The sequence below is a fragment of the Panthera pardus genome, unplaced genomic scaffold, assembly GCF_024362965.1.
Source record: "Panthera pardus isolate Hobbes unplaced genomic scaffold, ASM2436296v1 HiC_scaffold_27, whole genome shotgun sequence".
Lineage (NCBI taxonomy): Eukaryota > Metazoa > Chordata > Mammalia > Carnivora > Felidae > Panthera > Panthera pardus.
This window is the reverse complement of record NW_026526843.1, coordinates 107,413,111-107,429,682: the sequence shown is the minus strand read 5'-3', so window position 1 is coordinate 107,429,682 and position 16,572 is coordinate 107,413,111. Positions and strand designations below refer to the sequence as shown.

The following is a 16,572-nucleotide window of genomic DNA, read 5'->3' as shown; positions in this document are numbered from 1 at the left end:
GGTTTGCATAAAGAAGGAATCTTGAATTCTCAAGCTTAACTTTCTTATTTTGAAGTTTAGCATGGTCTTGATTTTAGTTAATTTTCTTTGTACGTGGTATTATATAGCCATATATCATTATGGATTAAGGAACTGGTAAGTTATACTGTACATACAGGTTCCAATAACTATTCAATGCATGGATTCATGATGCCCTGGTCTGGCATGTGAGTGCATATTTTAGTACCTTCTGCAGTAGTAGACCGTAATTGGCAGAAGCTTGTAATAGTTAACAAGTCACGTCTCCCTTGCTAGCACGCAACCAGAATATCTGAAATAATTTGGTTTTCCACGTAGAGTGTATATTTCTCAGGCACTCTAACATAGGTCAGAAACATAATAGACTTCCTACCTTCTGCATTAGGTCTCATGGTATTCTATATAGAAAACAACTGTATGCATGTGTCTACTCCACACTTCTGTAGAATTATTTGACATCTTCCGAGTACTGTTCTCAGTACTGAAGTTAAGCTTCATACAAAATATAGGTGGTTGAAGGTTGGGAATATTTCACAAACATGCAAAGGAGTAACTCCAAAACACTGTTTTTATTTAAATATCCATTGCAGCTTCAAAGTGACTCTTTCATTGATTTAAATAAAAGTTTAATGAATTAGTATCTTTAGCTACAGAAGTGTAAAGGATGTGGGCTTCTCTTTCATTATTTGTTGTTGTACTTAGAGAAAATAGGGTTACACTAAATTACATGAAGATCAAAATTTGGCTAATTGCCTGTTAATAATTTTTCTATATTTTTCCACGTGCAAGTCAGACATTCATGACACATATTTTCAGTCACACAATGTCTTCCTAAAGCTTTAATCACATAAAAATGAATGAAATATATTGTATTTTTTGGTAGTTCTAGATGAAAAAGTAATTTTTCTCAAATTATCCTTTTGTTTTTAAATATGAAATTTATTGTCAAATTGGTTTCCATACAACACCCATTGCTCATCCCAACAGGTGCCCTGCTCAATACCCATCACCCACCCTCCCCTCCCCCCCCCATCAACCCTCAGTTTGTTCTCAGTTTTTAAGAGTCTCTTATGTTTTGGCTCCCTCCCTCTCTAACCTCTTTTTTTCTTCCCCTCCCGCATGGTCTTCTGTTAAGTTTCTCAAATTATCCTTTTGTATCAACATGAGAAGAAAGTGGAAATCTTCCTGTTCTATTGATGGCACTATTTATTCATGATTAGTTACATATAAAATTGAATATCACTGCAAGACATTAAAAGTATCCATTTATTTTTGCTAAATGGAAAGCTAAGAAAAATAATTTGCTCATAGAATGAAAATCAAACTCATTTCAGCCTCCTGAGCAAACAATGTGCTTATAATTTTCCACACAAACCCAAAAGAAGCCTGACTGAGTTTTCTATGTAGGTTCTTCTTTGTCATTGCTCTCTCAAAGACCTACAACTTACTGTGAGAAATGAAGTTAATTTACAAAGGGGAATTTCAGTCTTTTATTTGGCAACCCAAATAAGCTATAGATTGATGGTACTTTTTAGTAAACCAAAAATTACATCAAGTAGTGGACTAGAATTCTCCCTAATTTAACTGAGGTGGAAAAGCAGATTCTCCCACATCTGTCACTTGTAGTGATAGCTATAGAGATCTTGATAAAATGGTGACCATCTCCTTCTCAGCATGCTGTTAAGGACCCCTTGAGGTGCTAATTCCTTGAGACCCCCAAGGAATCAGTACAGAGGTCAAGGAGAAATTCAACACAGGTGCCATAGTTTTCAGGAAATAGTGGGAAAGGTAAGAGCAAAGTGATCTTGGCAAACCACTGCTTAGGGTTGGGATGGGGTGGTGCTTATTCCATTTACCTCCAGCAATGACTTCCTTATAGTATTTCAAACTCCCACGAAACTGCCTAACCCAGATCCCAGAGCTACAGAATTCACTTTTCATTGCTGGAACTTGCTACGAGGAAAAAAAAAAAAACTGATGTCCAAGAAGATAAACACAAGGCATTTACCTCCTCTGTGATCTGGGTCAGACTGTCCTAGCATGCTACCTATAAATCCACCAAAGAAAATCAGGGGTCCTAATATCGAGTGCTTTCAAGGTGCAAAGCACTTGAATATGTATTACCTTATTTAGTACCCATCCCCACACACACATATACACGACTCTGAAAGTCAGTTATTATTAGCCCCCTTTTACAGATGACAAAACAGACTCTGGTTTAGTAACCATCACAAGAGCACAGAGATGGTAAGTAGTACACCAAGAATTGAACCTCCATCTGCCCAAGTATATAGTTCATGCTTTTCCCACCATTGTTTGTTGTGTATATCGCTGGGCAACTATATCAATTCATATTTGAGAGGAAGCTTAGTATACTAGCTGTCACCAGCATGATCCATTATAAATACCAGACACAAATTTAGATTAAGTAGTTTCTGCTTATCTTTTAGTCAAAGGGAATAATTAAAATAGGAATAGCATTTTCAAGGTTTTTGTATTTTGAGGCCTGAATGTAATAATCTCCACTGCTAAAGAATTTCTTTTCATGATAGCCAGAGTTACAGAACAGCAGGAGGAGGAGGGCTCAAAGCATCATGAATATATGTCAAATTAAACTCTCCCAGTGTGTCATTCAAAAGAGTCCCAGTGATAGCCCTCCAAGGTTTAGGGCAAGGCTACTTCTTAGCTCAAATCCCAGCTCTACTACTTTCTATTCAGCATATAGTAAGTACTCAATAAATATTAGCTATACTTATTCATAAACACCACAAGGAAAATATATATAATTATTATATAATTTTTATATATAAGAATATATATAATTCCTGGGTGGAGAGAGGCTCCTATAAAAGTATGTGCAGCATATAGTAAGTACTCAATAAATATTAGCTATACTTATTCATAAGCACCACAAGGAAAATATGTATAAATATTACAGTAAAAGATTCCTGGGTGGAAAGAGGTTCCTGTAAAAGTATGTGCCATAGTTTTTTCACCTAAATCTGATTATCAGTTAAGCCTAATGATGGTTCTTTTGATTTAGATTTTTTAAGAATAAAAATGGGTAATACTTACAGGTTTTTCCTCATAAATCTTATAAAGAATTAACCCAGAGTTAAGAGTGGTTGCGTTATTAGTGGAACAGGTTCTGATTATTGGTCTTTGTGCTGTATTTTACTTACTCAACTAATTTATGTCTCAAAATTTTTTCCTTTCCCTCTTGCCTGAGCTCTGCCAAGTCTAGCGGCTTACATTTTCTACCCTTTTAAGTAGTTCTAGAAGTTTGGAACTTGCAGCCCACATCAGCAAATTTGCCCTTTTGCATTTGGCAAGAATCAAGGTTTGCCATGTGTTTCCAAGTAGAGGTGGGAGTATCGTGTTATAGAGAGTCATGTCAGCATGACTCTGGAAACAGTGATTGTTAGATAACCAGTGAATTGGAGCCAGAAAAGAGAATTGAGAACATTATTTTTGGAGCTGTTTATATCTGTAGAGATCTACAGTTGTATATATATTGCTTTTCTTTGAGTATTCATCTTTAGGGTAAAATGATACACCTTTAAGAGGCATCATGTGTTATTATTCACTAATTCAAGCATCAGAATAACTTGGCCTGGAATCTAAAGCACCCTAAACCTGATTTGACTTCTGCAGTGTCTTTTTCTTAACTCCTTAAAATTATAGCTATGTATAATTGCATGCTTTATTGGAATTAAGTGATTGCACTCTTCCTTCTTCTTGAACACCCAGCTGAAAATAAAAGTTTGTGGGCCTGGAGTAGTGGGTGCTGTGGAGCAGGGTATAGGAGTGGAATTTAAATGTCTTTGTGTTAGCTGGTAGTGTGTGTTCTTGAAAATATGGCTAGAAATATTTAATAGAATGAAAGTATGGCTAGAAATATTTAATAGAATGAAAATATGGCTAGAAATATTTAATAGAATGTTGTATCTGTGTGTGTGAATTTACAGATTACTGGAGTGAGAGTGACAAGGAAGAAGCAGATACTCCATCAACACCCAAACAGGACAGCCCTCCGCCCCCTTACGACACATACCCACGACCTCCCTCTGTAAGTTGCCAACAGGAATGGGCATTATTTAGCATCAGATTCTTTGACCCAAAATATCCCCATGTAGTGAATTGCACGTCAGACCTCAGGTTCCCTAAGAGGAAAGAACATAAGGAGTCTAAAAACAATAAGGGGAAAAATTTAGTATGCAAAGACTATTTAATCAGGAGAAACAGTCACCACAGATTCCAGGCATAATATCTGCCCAGTTTTATTTTAAAAAATCCTGTTTGTGTCAGAGTAGCCTTCCTGGAAATATTAGCAACAAAAATAAGTTTTCTTAGAAAAAGATATATAAATGGACTTTATGTATCCCACACTAATAAAGTTCATTCCTATATCCTTCAGAAATGACTCATAAAAATTAATATTATATATATATGAAACATATTTTGACAGATAGCTCTTCAGATAGTCATGGGGTCTGGTTTAATGTATGTGTTTATATGGTGCTCCAGACTTCTTAAACCTGTGTAAATGATTCTGTGTATAGCCTGTAGTTTATAATCTTTTAATGGGGTAAACAACTGTCCTAGTTTGCTTGAGACTATCCCACTTTATGCCCATGGCCCATCAGAACTACTAAGAGCATCTCAGTAGTCTCCCAGTTTTGACAATACATTGCATGGTTACAGCGTCATAAGAGTTAATTCTGGCTATCTTGGGACTGAGTCTTCCACATAGGAAATGGAAGCTGAATTTAGGTGACAACAGCACTCAACCTAATTACACCTCCATATTACTCTAGAGGATTTTAAATAAGACGCTACACAAGATGTTGATAAAATTCTAGGCCATTTCTCAACCTTGGCTGTGCATAAGAATCACTTCTGTAACATTTTAGAAATGCAGATGTTCAGACCCTATCCAGACATTAAATCAGAATATCTGAGACTACAAACAGCTCACTAGACTAGACTGTGGGCCTGCTGTATTCATCTACACATCCCCATGGCTTAGCACAGCACTGGCACTTATTTATTAAGTGCTTAATAAATATTTCTGAAATGAATAAATAAATATTTCTGAAATAAATGAATGGGTCCTTTTGACTAATAACTAAAATGGAAGCCACATTTTTAATAACAGTGTTTGATGTCAATGTCTCTTAGCTAAGAATTGTTCCTAATATGTATGCACATTTCTTTAATAAATGCTGAGTGTAACAGAATGCGAGGATGAGCTATAGAAATGAAATCATGAAGTCAGTGACAAGATACAGTTTATTTCATATTTTCCCTCTTTGCCTAAAACATCAGGGCCTGAATAATTCCTTTTAAATATTTATAAAAGAGGAAGAAAGGGAAACTGCAGCTTCAGGGAACAGCTCTTTAATCATAGCAACTTGTGAATTTCAAGAAGGAAGCTATTTACATTGTTATTAACATGTGGGAAGATAAACTGCCCCCAGAAGATGCCATTTAACTTCTCCTTTACCCAGAGGGGTAGCATGTGCTTTTACCTCAGCCAGGCTTGTCCTGGCCACCACCTGAGCCCCATTTGCCTTGATCACATTTGACAAATTCAACTCCTCCTGCCAGAAAGGAGCCAGGGCTGATCTGTTAGCCCCGAGAGCTAAAGTAAGCCTTGTCCCCAGTAGGGGCACCTGCAAGTCTTTTACAGCATTCACTTGATGCCAGTCCATTTTCTTGGTTGTACTTTGTACTATAATATATACTCCCAAACTTTAAATTCCAAGAATAGAAATATTCCATTTTTCTTTTGTGTTTATGTACCCTGAGGTGCCCATGCCCAAGGCAGATGCTTATCCCCATCAGAGTATAATCTCACCTTGCCTATATGTTTAACTCTACAAAGTGCCACAAATTGAAAAGACCACAAGAACACCTTTCATTGGGGCCCATAGGAGGATTCATTCACCTATGAAGAAGAGGAGGGGTTCTGTCCGATTATAGGCACCTTCTTTTCACATCCAAAAGCCTCTCTCCTTGCTCTCACCCCCAAACTCCACAAAATCCAGAAATATGAATTTGGCAGCAATTATTCAGGGTTTTAAATTCCTAGAGATTTTTTAAACTTCAGATTTTTCTTAGTTGCTGAATATTTCTTACATAAGCACTCAAATTTTCTTATGCTTCACTGTTGTGCAACTTTGCATGTTAATATGTCAGACTTTTCACGAGAGTCTGGTATAGGTGCATTTCAACACTCCACATCTCAGTCTCTTAAAATATCAGCTGGGCCTAACTTTGAGATGTCTGTAAACTTGACTAGTCATTAACTTGACTGGTAAATGTTAACTGTTAGAAATCTAATGTGTTCCTTGGTAACAGAAGTAGTCTGTTATTTTCTGTGGAGACTGATCAGAGGCTCCTTTCCACAGATGAGTTGTGCCAGTCCTTACGTGGAAGCAAAACACAGCCGGCTCTCTTCCACAGAGACCTCTCAGTCACAGTCCTCCCATGAAGAGTTTCGCCAGGAAGTGACTGGGAGCAGTGCTGTGTCCCCCATTCGCAAGACAGCCAGTCAGCGCCGCTCCTGGCAGGATTTAATCGAGACGCCCCTGACAAGCTCAGGATTACACTATCTTCAGACTCTGCCCCTGGAGGATTCTGTCTTCTCTGACTCCGCGGCCATCTCCCCAGAGCACAGGCGGCAGTCCACCCTTCCAACTCAGAAGTGCCACCTACAGGATCACTATGGGCCGTACCCCTTGGCTGAGAGCGAGAGGATGCAAGTGTTAAATGGAAATGGGGGCAAACCTCGAAGTTTTACTCTGCCTCGAGATAGCGGGTTCAACCACTGCTGTCTGAACGCACCCGTTAGTGCCTGTGACCCGCAGGATGACGTGCAGCCCACAGAGGTGGAGGAAGAGGAGGAGGAGGAGGAGGAGGAGGAGGAAGGGGAGGCAGCAGGGGAAAACATAGGAGACAAAAGTAAGTATGTTGGAGATCCTTAGCCTGTGTACACAGAGTCCTAACCTTTTCAAACTTCTTATTTTAAGAAAATAGAATTTTGTTTCCTTTTTTTCTTAAAATAATAGTCTTGCTGCACAGGACATTAGGTATCCTTTGCTGTTTTACTTTCAGAAATTGAGTAACATGGGGGGGAGAAAGGTGGATAATGAAGCCTATATCCCAGGACACCCAAAGCTAGAGCAAATGCTTTTCTCCAATTACCCATTTTCCTTGTAAGGTTAATGATAGTCATTTCTTTTTCTCCTACCTCTTATCCACTTTCTTCTCCCTTGTATATATCATCCCTTTGGTCCACAGTCATTGCCCCCTGAGTTTGGGTTAAAAAACTAAATGCTTCAAGCACGGTGTTAGCAGAACCTTGGTTGAATACGTAAGTGAACACAGAAACACACACATACGCACACATACATATACAACTTCCCTTTTCAGTATTAAAAGATTTAAAGGAAAAATTCAAAAGAGTTTTCCAAGAAGAAATTTCAAATAGCATTTCTGTCAACTCCAAATGGCCAAAATTGTTTCTAGAAACCAGTTTGCCAAAAGCATTTATTTATTTTCTTGGTATATATGTTAATTGCAAAACTCAATTGATGTGAATCAACTTTGAAGAGAGACAAAGTCAATTAAGTAATCCTCTGACTTTTTGGCATTAAGAATATGTTTACTAATTCTCAAGTTCTTTATCCAACATGCCTTACCAAGCATCTGTTTATAATTAATGTGATACACCAGTCCAGAAAGCCAGGCTGGTTTAAGGGAAAGGCTAGAACTCAGTTACCTTACTTAGAAAGAAAATCTAGGTTTGGCTGTAAGTCCTAAATGTAAAAATTCCCTCCCCCCTCCAATAAAAAAAAAGTACAGTATTAAAGAAGTAGTATAAAACTGTTTGCATGTCTTTATTCAAAATGAAGTTTGGGCCAGTTAGTGCAGCTGACCCAAGCTAGTGTTGATGAAACCACAGTTTCTGATTTGTTCCCACCAGGGCATTAGACTTCCCTTTTTAAAGGATATAAGCAGACTATAGCCATCCACCCATTTTGTGAGTATACGAGACTTTGATTATGGGATATATTACTGTAAGTTCTTCTTCACAATTGGAAAAACAGTTCAAAGCTCACAGAGGGCCAGCAGGTCAGTATCCTCATGCCCATGTTAAACTTGGCTCATTTAAAATGAGAGTCACTTTGGAGATTATTAGCAAGAAAATACAATAGAATTCCTTTTATGGTCTTCATTGCCTTATTTAAGGGGAATTATATCTTATACCATGAAAATATGAGTTGCTGGTAATAAAAATCATATGTTAAAGCAGTTTCCATGTGAAGTGTATGTTGGCCATAATCTCCATAAGCAGCATTACAAAAGGTATACTGTTGGTGCAGGAAAAGGTAATTACCATCTACTACCTGCCAAGCCCTCCCAACATTCACATTTATCAGAGATTATGGAAGAGACTGGTAAAGAAATATCTAGGAGCCATGTGAAGTCTCCGTAGGACTTCTGGCAAGCATGATAATACATTTTTTAATGTTATGATGATTACCAAAATCAGGATACTGTTTTCTAAAATTTAACTAAAGATGAGTTAGAAACTTCATTTTGACTGTCATCTATGTGCTGCACAACTGCTGTAACTAAGTATGTGAAGTTTGTTCAGTATTCTGCAAACATATTGGGGAAAATACTTTATCTCTGCCATTTTAAGATAAATTGTGTTGAAATTTGCACAGCCCTCTGAAATAGAGAATTCTGTTCAGAAAACATATCATCATGGCCACAGGTAGAAGTCATCGATGATATCTTTTTCGCTTAAGCCAGTTACTTCCCAGTTCCCTCTGGCCATCGCAGGAGGGAGTCCCGGAAAGGAGAAGGCGCGTCCTAGGGCCTGAAAGGAAAACCCGGGCCCACAGAGCATCTATAGTTAGATGGCTTTTGAGTTTGTTCTTCTACTGTCTCTTTGCTGTTTTCTTGATTGAATTTATTTTTACCTTGTACATGCACTACTAAATTGGTGGGGTTTTCCTTCAGGTTCCCAAATGAGTCAAGTGGGCAATTTTTCGGTACTTTCCATCTCTTTCAGTGGCTCTTTTCTTGTGGAATAACTGTGATAAGGCAGAACAGTCTTAGCAAGTGTGTCTATAAATCTAATATTGCACATGTTGTCTTCACAGTTCAATATTTTGGGGCATTTCATGCTGTTTCAGTCAGATCTGCTTCACTAAATGTGGCCATGCACTATATTTCAGGGCCCCATTTCTTTCTGGGCATTTTTCCCCAGATCTTTCGCTTGATGTGTCAATGTTCGTCAAACCATTCTCAGCAGAGCACTGCGTTTCATGGTTGTCTACTAGAAGATGCTTTCTATTTAATAGAATGTCTGCCTTCCTAATGATGGTTTTTCTGCATTACTGTTTTTAATATTTAGGAGTGTACGATTTGATAAACACTTCACTTGAGAAACACCAGCTTTAAAATCCATGTTTTCAAAAGAATCTTTAAGGTCTAGTTAAGGGGTGTCATGTTCATGGCTGCCCTGGGTTGGCCATTAGGACCTAGTATTCCAGGCTTATTATTCAAATCAAGCTGCTGGGTATTATGTCAACAGAGCAAAAATTATATACACGAAAGAAGCTGTGGCCATCCCACCAGTCTCAGGCTTACGGCATGCCTTCCAGCACGGAGCATTCACTATGCTGCCCACAGGTTGGCAGGCACCTGTGCTTGTTAGAGTCCAGCAGGGATGTATTACTAACTGTCATGCTCTAGGCCAGCATTTGCTTTGACCTACAATAGTGAATTTGCGCTTATCCAGCACAGACCTGCAGAGGACATAAGTTTTGTGTCTCTAGCTACACACGTTTTTTCTCAGCTTACCAAGAAATTAAAGCTAGAAAGTATCAGGCAAGTGGGCAGAAGGAGTAATGGAAGAAAATGTGAAAATATAGCCTATCTTCTGCTTTAAGGATGAAGAATTATGTCATCACCCAAACCCCTGTCTTATCATTTATGTTTACCTTAACTTTATATAATGTGATCTATATTATACAATGCTTACAAGTTTACAAAGCAATCTAAAAAGCAAAATGTACCTAAATCGGTGATCTAGATGTGTTTTTTTTTTTTTCAATTTCCCTGCTTATGAGGTATAAATGTAGCCTTCTTTAGAGCAGTCTTCAATCTGTGTCTTCTCATGGTTGGACTACTTTTTCTCTTATTTTGAAATTCATTTATTTAACTGAATCATACTATGATTTTTCACAGGCAGAACTCATTTTGGTGTAAAATGGATGGTATTAAAATTACACACATGAGACCTGTCTTGTTTTCCTTTGACTTAAAAGTCAGCTTACATATAAATTATCCTGACCTACTTCACTGGCATTTGGGAGAAGACAAGTAATTTCCTATTATCCCAATTAGCAGTTTCGAAGCTTACTGAGATGTGGGCCTTATAATACCTCAGTTATATCAAATTATAAATTATGTCAGCCTGTGCAACTTCCAAGGAGTATAAATCATTAAAGTGTGGGACAAAATATAAAGATATACTTCATTCTGAAATCAACTGCTGTAACACTAAAATACTGTTTTGGTTAATACAGCTTGAAGTCTACTTGGGATAGATCTCTTTTCTTTGCCATACTAGGCAGTTTAGATGAGGTTTTCAAAAGCTTTATCCTTTAATCCTGCTGATTTCCCTCTTGGCAGTTGTAAGAATACTCTTTACTAGCTATACATTCTTGGTGCCTCCATGCACTCAATTAAGTTATAATGTGCTCTTTTTCATTGTCTTAGAGATAACTTACCAGTATTCTCCCTTAATTTACACATGTATTAGCTTGGTCTTAGGAATGTATAGCAAAACCTACAGCTGTGGGGGATGGGGTTTGTGGGGGTGGAGGTGGAGGGTGGATAAAACCTTGTAGCTACAAGTTTTTATCAGGTTATCTGGCCAAGATATTTACTGATGCTCTCAAAATGAGATTTGCTGAGAAATGGTTTTTAAAGTTATTTTTTTAAATCTAACCTCCTTTGCATAGCATTGGTAAGTTAAGAGTTGTGCAAAGTATGCAGCTCAGTGGCCTAATATCTTAAATTATCTAAGCAGAGAGGATAGATAATGACTGCCAATATAGTGTAGAAGAATATAGATTAATCCTCTTCAATCATTTTAAGGGTCCTAGAGTAATTTCCTGAAGAGTTTCTAAAAGCTATGAATTTTATTTTTTTAAGAACATTCAGGTACAAAGTATGTGGGCAAGGCGAAAATATTCCTAGAATATGAAGTTGTGTTAAAGGATAAAAAGGAGCAAGTTGAAAATAAAGAAAAGTGTTACAGCACTTTTTTACTATTTTATTGATTGTCAAGATAAATTATGCACAAAGAATTTAGAAGGGCATAATCATCAATATTATCTTAAATTATAATTCAGGCCTAAAAGAACAGATGGAAAAGATATATAAGCAATGTGAATAAAAAATATGCATTAAAGTCAGAAAAAATAGCAGAGAACCTTAACTTTGTCACTTTTGTGAAGTTTAAGGGCATTATTCTTGGCTGGTTGTGTAACAAGTATATAGAGAGAACACAAAAAATTCTAGAAAGTAGTAAACAAATGTTCTCTTAATACCATATTTTCTGATTTTGAAGAAATACTGTTACAGAGACATAAAACCCTAAAGACTAGATAGAAAGTAGGGTCTAGCTATAATGCTGATACTGATCATAGGTTGGATTTGTAATCATACCTCCCCTCAGTTTTGGCTTAAATGATGAGGAAAAATTATTACCTTAACTTACAGGATGTTCAGAGGTGGGGTTGTTCCAGAGTGAATTTTGTGGCTCTGCAGTGTAAGTCTGTCACTTAACTTTTCTGTGATGCCAGTAGCTCTAAGCATCTCTTCTTATAAGACAGCATCCAGAGAGCCAAAGACCAATATCTAAAGAACCCTATCTGTAGTCCTTTTTCTGTAAGAACAAGGAAAGTCTTTCCTAGATCCTTCCAGCAGACTTAGCTCCATATTTCATTGTCCAAGATTTCATCATATGCCCAAGTAGCAAGTGAAATGATTATGAATAGTTGAGACTAACCTTGATTTAAGATCATAAAAAACTGTACCAAACTGCTTATCGTTACTATCCACATGAGCCTGTCCACTATTATGTATGTTATATCCTCAAATATATTTGTTCAAGCAGTGTGGCACTCTTTTAATATATATATATATGTATACATATATATTATATACATATTATATACATATATATACATATTATATACATATATATGTATGCAAACATATACCCCATATCACATCACATCATTTAAGTCTTGGCACTAACGAAATGTTAGATCTATAAAAGGGGATAAATACTATGTAACCGTTGCGGTGCCTGGGTGACTCAGTAGGTTAAGCATCTCTTTTTTTAAATTTTTTAATGTTTATTTATTTTTGAGAGAGAAAGAGCATGAGCAGGTGAGAGGCAGAGACAGAGGGAAACACAGAATCCGAAACAGGCTCCAGGCTCTGAGCTGTCAGCACAGAGCCCGATGCAGGGCTCGAACTCACAAACTGTGAGATCATGACCCAAACCGAAGTCACACGCTTAACTGACTGAACCACCCAGGTGCCCTGTAAGTGTCTGACTCCTGATTTCAGCTCAGGTCATGATCTCTCAGTTCATGAGATCAAGCCCCTGCGTCGGGCTCTGTGCTGACAGCGAAGAACCTCCCTGGGATTCTTCTCTTCCTCTCTCTCTGCCCCTCTTCCACTCGTGTTCACTCTCTCATGCTCGCTTGCTCTCTCTCTCTCAAAATAAATAAACATTAAAAAAATAATAAAATATGGAGGTTCCTCAGAAAACTAAAAATAGACCTACCCTATGACCCAGCAATAGCACTGCTAGGAATATACCCAAGGGATACAGGAGTACTGATGCATAGGGGCACTTGTACCCCAATGTTTCTAGCAGCACTCTCAACAATAGCCAAATTATGGAAAGAGCCTAAATGTCCATCAACTGATGAATGGATCAAGAAATTGTGGTTTGTATACACAATGGAGTACTACATGGCAGTGAGAAAGAACGAAATATGGCCCTTTGTAGCAACGTGGATGGAACTGGAGAGTGTGATGCTAAGTGAAATAAGCCATACAGAGAAAGACAGATACCATATGGTTTCACTCTCATGTGGATCCTGAGAAACTTAACAGAAACCCATGGGGGAGGGGAAGGAAAAAAAAAAAAGAGGTTAGAGTGGGAGAGGGCCAAAGCATAGGAGACTGTTAAAAACTGAGAACAAACTGAGTGTTGATGGGGGGTGGGAGGGAGGGGAGGGTGGGTGATGGGTATTGAGGAGGGCACCTTTTGGGATGAGCACTGGGTGTTGTATGGAAACCAATTTGACAATAAATTTCATATATTGAAAAAGAAATAATTAAAAAATAAATAAATAATAAAGTAAAATAAATATTATGTAGCCCTGAAAATATAGCAAGTTAGATATAATAATTATTGACATTTGAAATGAATAAGCATATTTTCCTCTAAACACTAAGTGATCGGAACTTAGAATATATTCTCTGGAGATATTCCTCCTCAGTTTAAATCCTTGCTTTGTGACTCTACCACTTGCAAATGACATGATTTTTTTTTGCTTCTTTTCTTTTTTTTTTTCTTTTTTTTTTAATATGAAATTTTTTGTCAAATTGGTTTCCATACAACACCCAGTGCTCATCCCAACAGGTGCCCTCCTCAATGCCCATCACCCACTTTCCCCTCCCCCCCAACCCCCATCAACCCTCAGTTTGTACTCACTATTTAAGAGTCCCTTATGGTTTGCCTCCTTCCCTCTCTGTAACTTTTTTTCCCCTTCCCCTCCCTCCTGGTCTTCTGTTGAGTTTCTCAGGATCCACATATGAGTGAAAACATATGGTATCTGTCTTTCTCTGCCTGACTTATTTCACTTAGCATAACACTCACCAGTTCCATCCACGTTGCTACAAATGGCCAGATTTCATTCTTTCTAATTGCCAAGTAGTATTCCATTGGCAAGCGGTATGATTGATGAAGCTATTTAACACTTCTGGTCCTCAATGTCTTCATTGTTACATCAGGTGATAGCAGTACTTGAAGTTAGGTAAGAGTCAAATGAGGTAATAACAGAAAGCACTTAGTTTCCATATCTGACACACTGTAGGTCTTCCAATAAATTTTTTGTAACTATATAATTTATGTAGGTTTTATGCATATTTGGATTTAGGCAGTGAGAGCAATTATAATACTTAAATAGTGAATTAATCCTGGCAAACCTCAATAAATAACATTTACCTGACTACATGCCCTAACTTTGTTCAGTTCTAGCTATTGAGTTGAATCATATGAATTGCTGTTTTTATAGGTCAAAATGATGAAATAGCAGCAATTTTGTACATTTCAACATAATATATTAACTGTATCCTAGGAGCTAAAATAGAAATGTCCCTCACTTTACATTCTTTTTTTTTTTTTTCAACGTTTTTTATTTATTTTTGGGACAGAGAGAGACAGAGCATGAACGGGGGAGGGGCAGAGAGAGAGGGAGACACAGAATCGGAAACAGGCTCCAGGCTCCGAGCCATCGGCCCAGAGCCTGACGCGGGGCTCGAACTCACGGACCGCGAGATCGTGACCTGGCTGAAGTCGGAGGCTTAACCGACTGCGCCACCCAGGCGCCCCCCCTCACTTTACATTCTTATCACTCACTCACTACTCCTTTCATTTTTGACTTTGGACATTTGAGAATTCCAAATAGCAACAGCCTTCTATATGTTTACTGAAATATGTATTTATAGACCTTGCCAATAAGGTCTCATTTCAAATATTTTCCCCTCAGAGTCCTCCCCTAACAACCCAGTCTGACCCAGATGCCGCTTCACTACCATAGCCACCACCATTCTTTCTCTGCTATGTTACCCCATTTTATATTCTTCACAGCTTTATCACTATGAGTACAATACCAAATATTGCTCACTGATTTATTTTCCATCTCTGCCTAGCAGAATGTAAGTTTGTGAAGAGCAGGGATTTTATTCCTGTTTTGTACACCCAGTGCCTAAAATGATATATGGCCATGGTAGGCTAGACACTATTGGATGAGTGAATGAATAAGTGAATGAATAAATAATAGCTAACCCCTTTTGTCACCAATGCCTTTCCATTTTAGTATATAACGGTTAAAGCTAAAGTTAATGTTCTATCCATCATGTGACTTAAGACATGAATAAAACCATCGAAAAATTCATTTTGGGTATTTTATAGAGAAGGACAAGACTGCATGTTCAGCATACCCTCTTCATGCTGGACATCACAAAGCTGAGATGCAAATAACTGTAATTACTGCTCTTTTTAGTATGGCTCATTTACAGTCACCTTCTCTCCTACTGAAACCATACTCTTCCTGATTTAGTTGCATTTCAAAGACGAAAGCCATGAGAAAATGACATGAGAGATAACCAGTTCATTGTTGGAAACCAGATCTTCCAGCACCCCTAGGCAATTGTTTTTCCTACCAAAATCTGCTGTCTGTGGAAAGAAGGCTGGCCCCCTTGGTAGATGAAGCCGCCTAGCTTCATCCTGATTCATTTGTAAAATGTGTTGAAATTGCAACTTGTACTTGAGTTAATAACCAATAGCCCTGCATTGGCCAGGAAAATAAACTCAGGAATGTTAATAAGCAATGAAGCCAGATTTAAATGGCAAAAGAATGAATTCTAGATGCTACAGAGTCACACCAGTAGAAGATGTGGCCAGATAAGAGTTGAAGTTCACATAAAAGGATGACGAGCCCTCACCAGTATAGTTAGGACAAGTTATGATTTACACTTTGTTTTACCAAGAAACTTGATTAGGTTCAGCCACTGTTTTACTTGCTAATATTTTCACACATCAGAAAAGCAAACCACGTTTCTTCAGGTCATTATTAGCGTATTGTCAGTTTCTCAGTGGAATAATTTTCTATTTTATTTCATGAGAACCTGTCCTAAGTTCAGTCTCCTTTTACCTTGCCAGAGAAAGCTGAAGATCATCAATGCTTCCCCTTTTTCCTCTCTACATATGAAATCTACCTCATATGGTCACCAACTACTAGAAGATGGTAAATTAATACATAACAGGATTGTTTCATAAAACATAGCTTGGAAGTTTTTAAATTTCCCATGTTTTTCTTTTATTGTTTTAATTGAAAACTAATAACTTTCTTATTGCTAAATAAATAAAACAATGGTGAAAGCAAAAAGCTACCCTCTCTCCTTATTCTACAGAATTTCTGTTCAAAGTTAAGGTTTTAAAAATTAATTCTCATATGACTTTGTTTTCTTCATGTATCTTTTTCCTGTCACTCAGTGTGAGTAGGGAGGTAAGGTATGGTTTAGTTGGTTTTCAGTTAGTTTTTCCTCAGAAATTTTTTTGATATGATCATAGTTTACAATATAAGCAACAGTCTTGTGAGACAACTTACCACCTGAGAACCCAGCCCCAACCCCAGCATATATCACCCTAGAAAA

The 16,572-nt window shown here is 37.6% G+C and overlaps 1 protein-coding gene across 6 annotated transcripts in view; it reads left to right on the top strand.

Moving 5' to 3' along the window:
- CNKSR2 (connector enhancer of kinase suppressor of Ras 2) overlaps nucleotides 1-16,572 on the top strand; it is a 302,678-nt gene that overhangs the window by 249,755 nt on the left and 36,351 nt on the right. For all 6 annotated transcript variants that reach the window (XM_053891762.1, XM_053891765.1, XM_053891764.1 and 3 more), the window contains 2 exons: nucleotides 3,987-4,087; nucleotides 6,432-6,984. In XM_053891762.1, the coding sequence (XP_053747737.1) occupies nucleotides 3,987-4,087; nucleotides 6,432-6,984 (654 nt within the window). The remainder of the gene's footprint in view (nucleotides 1-3,986; nucleotides 4,088-6,431; nucleotides 6,985-16,572) is intronic.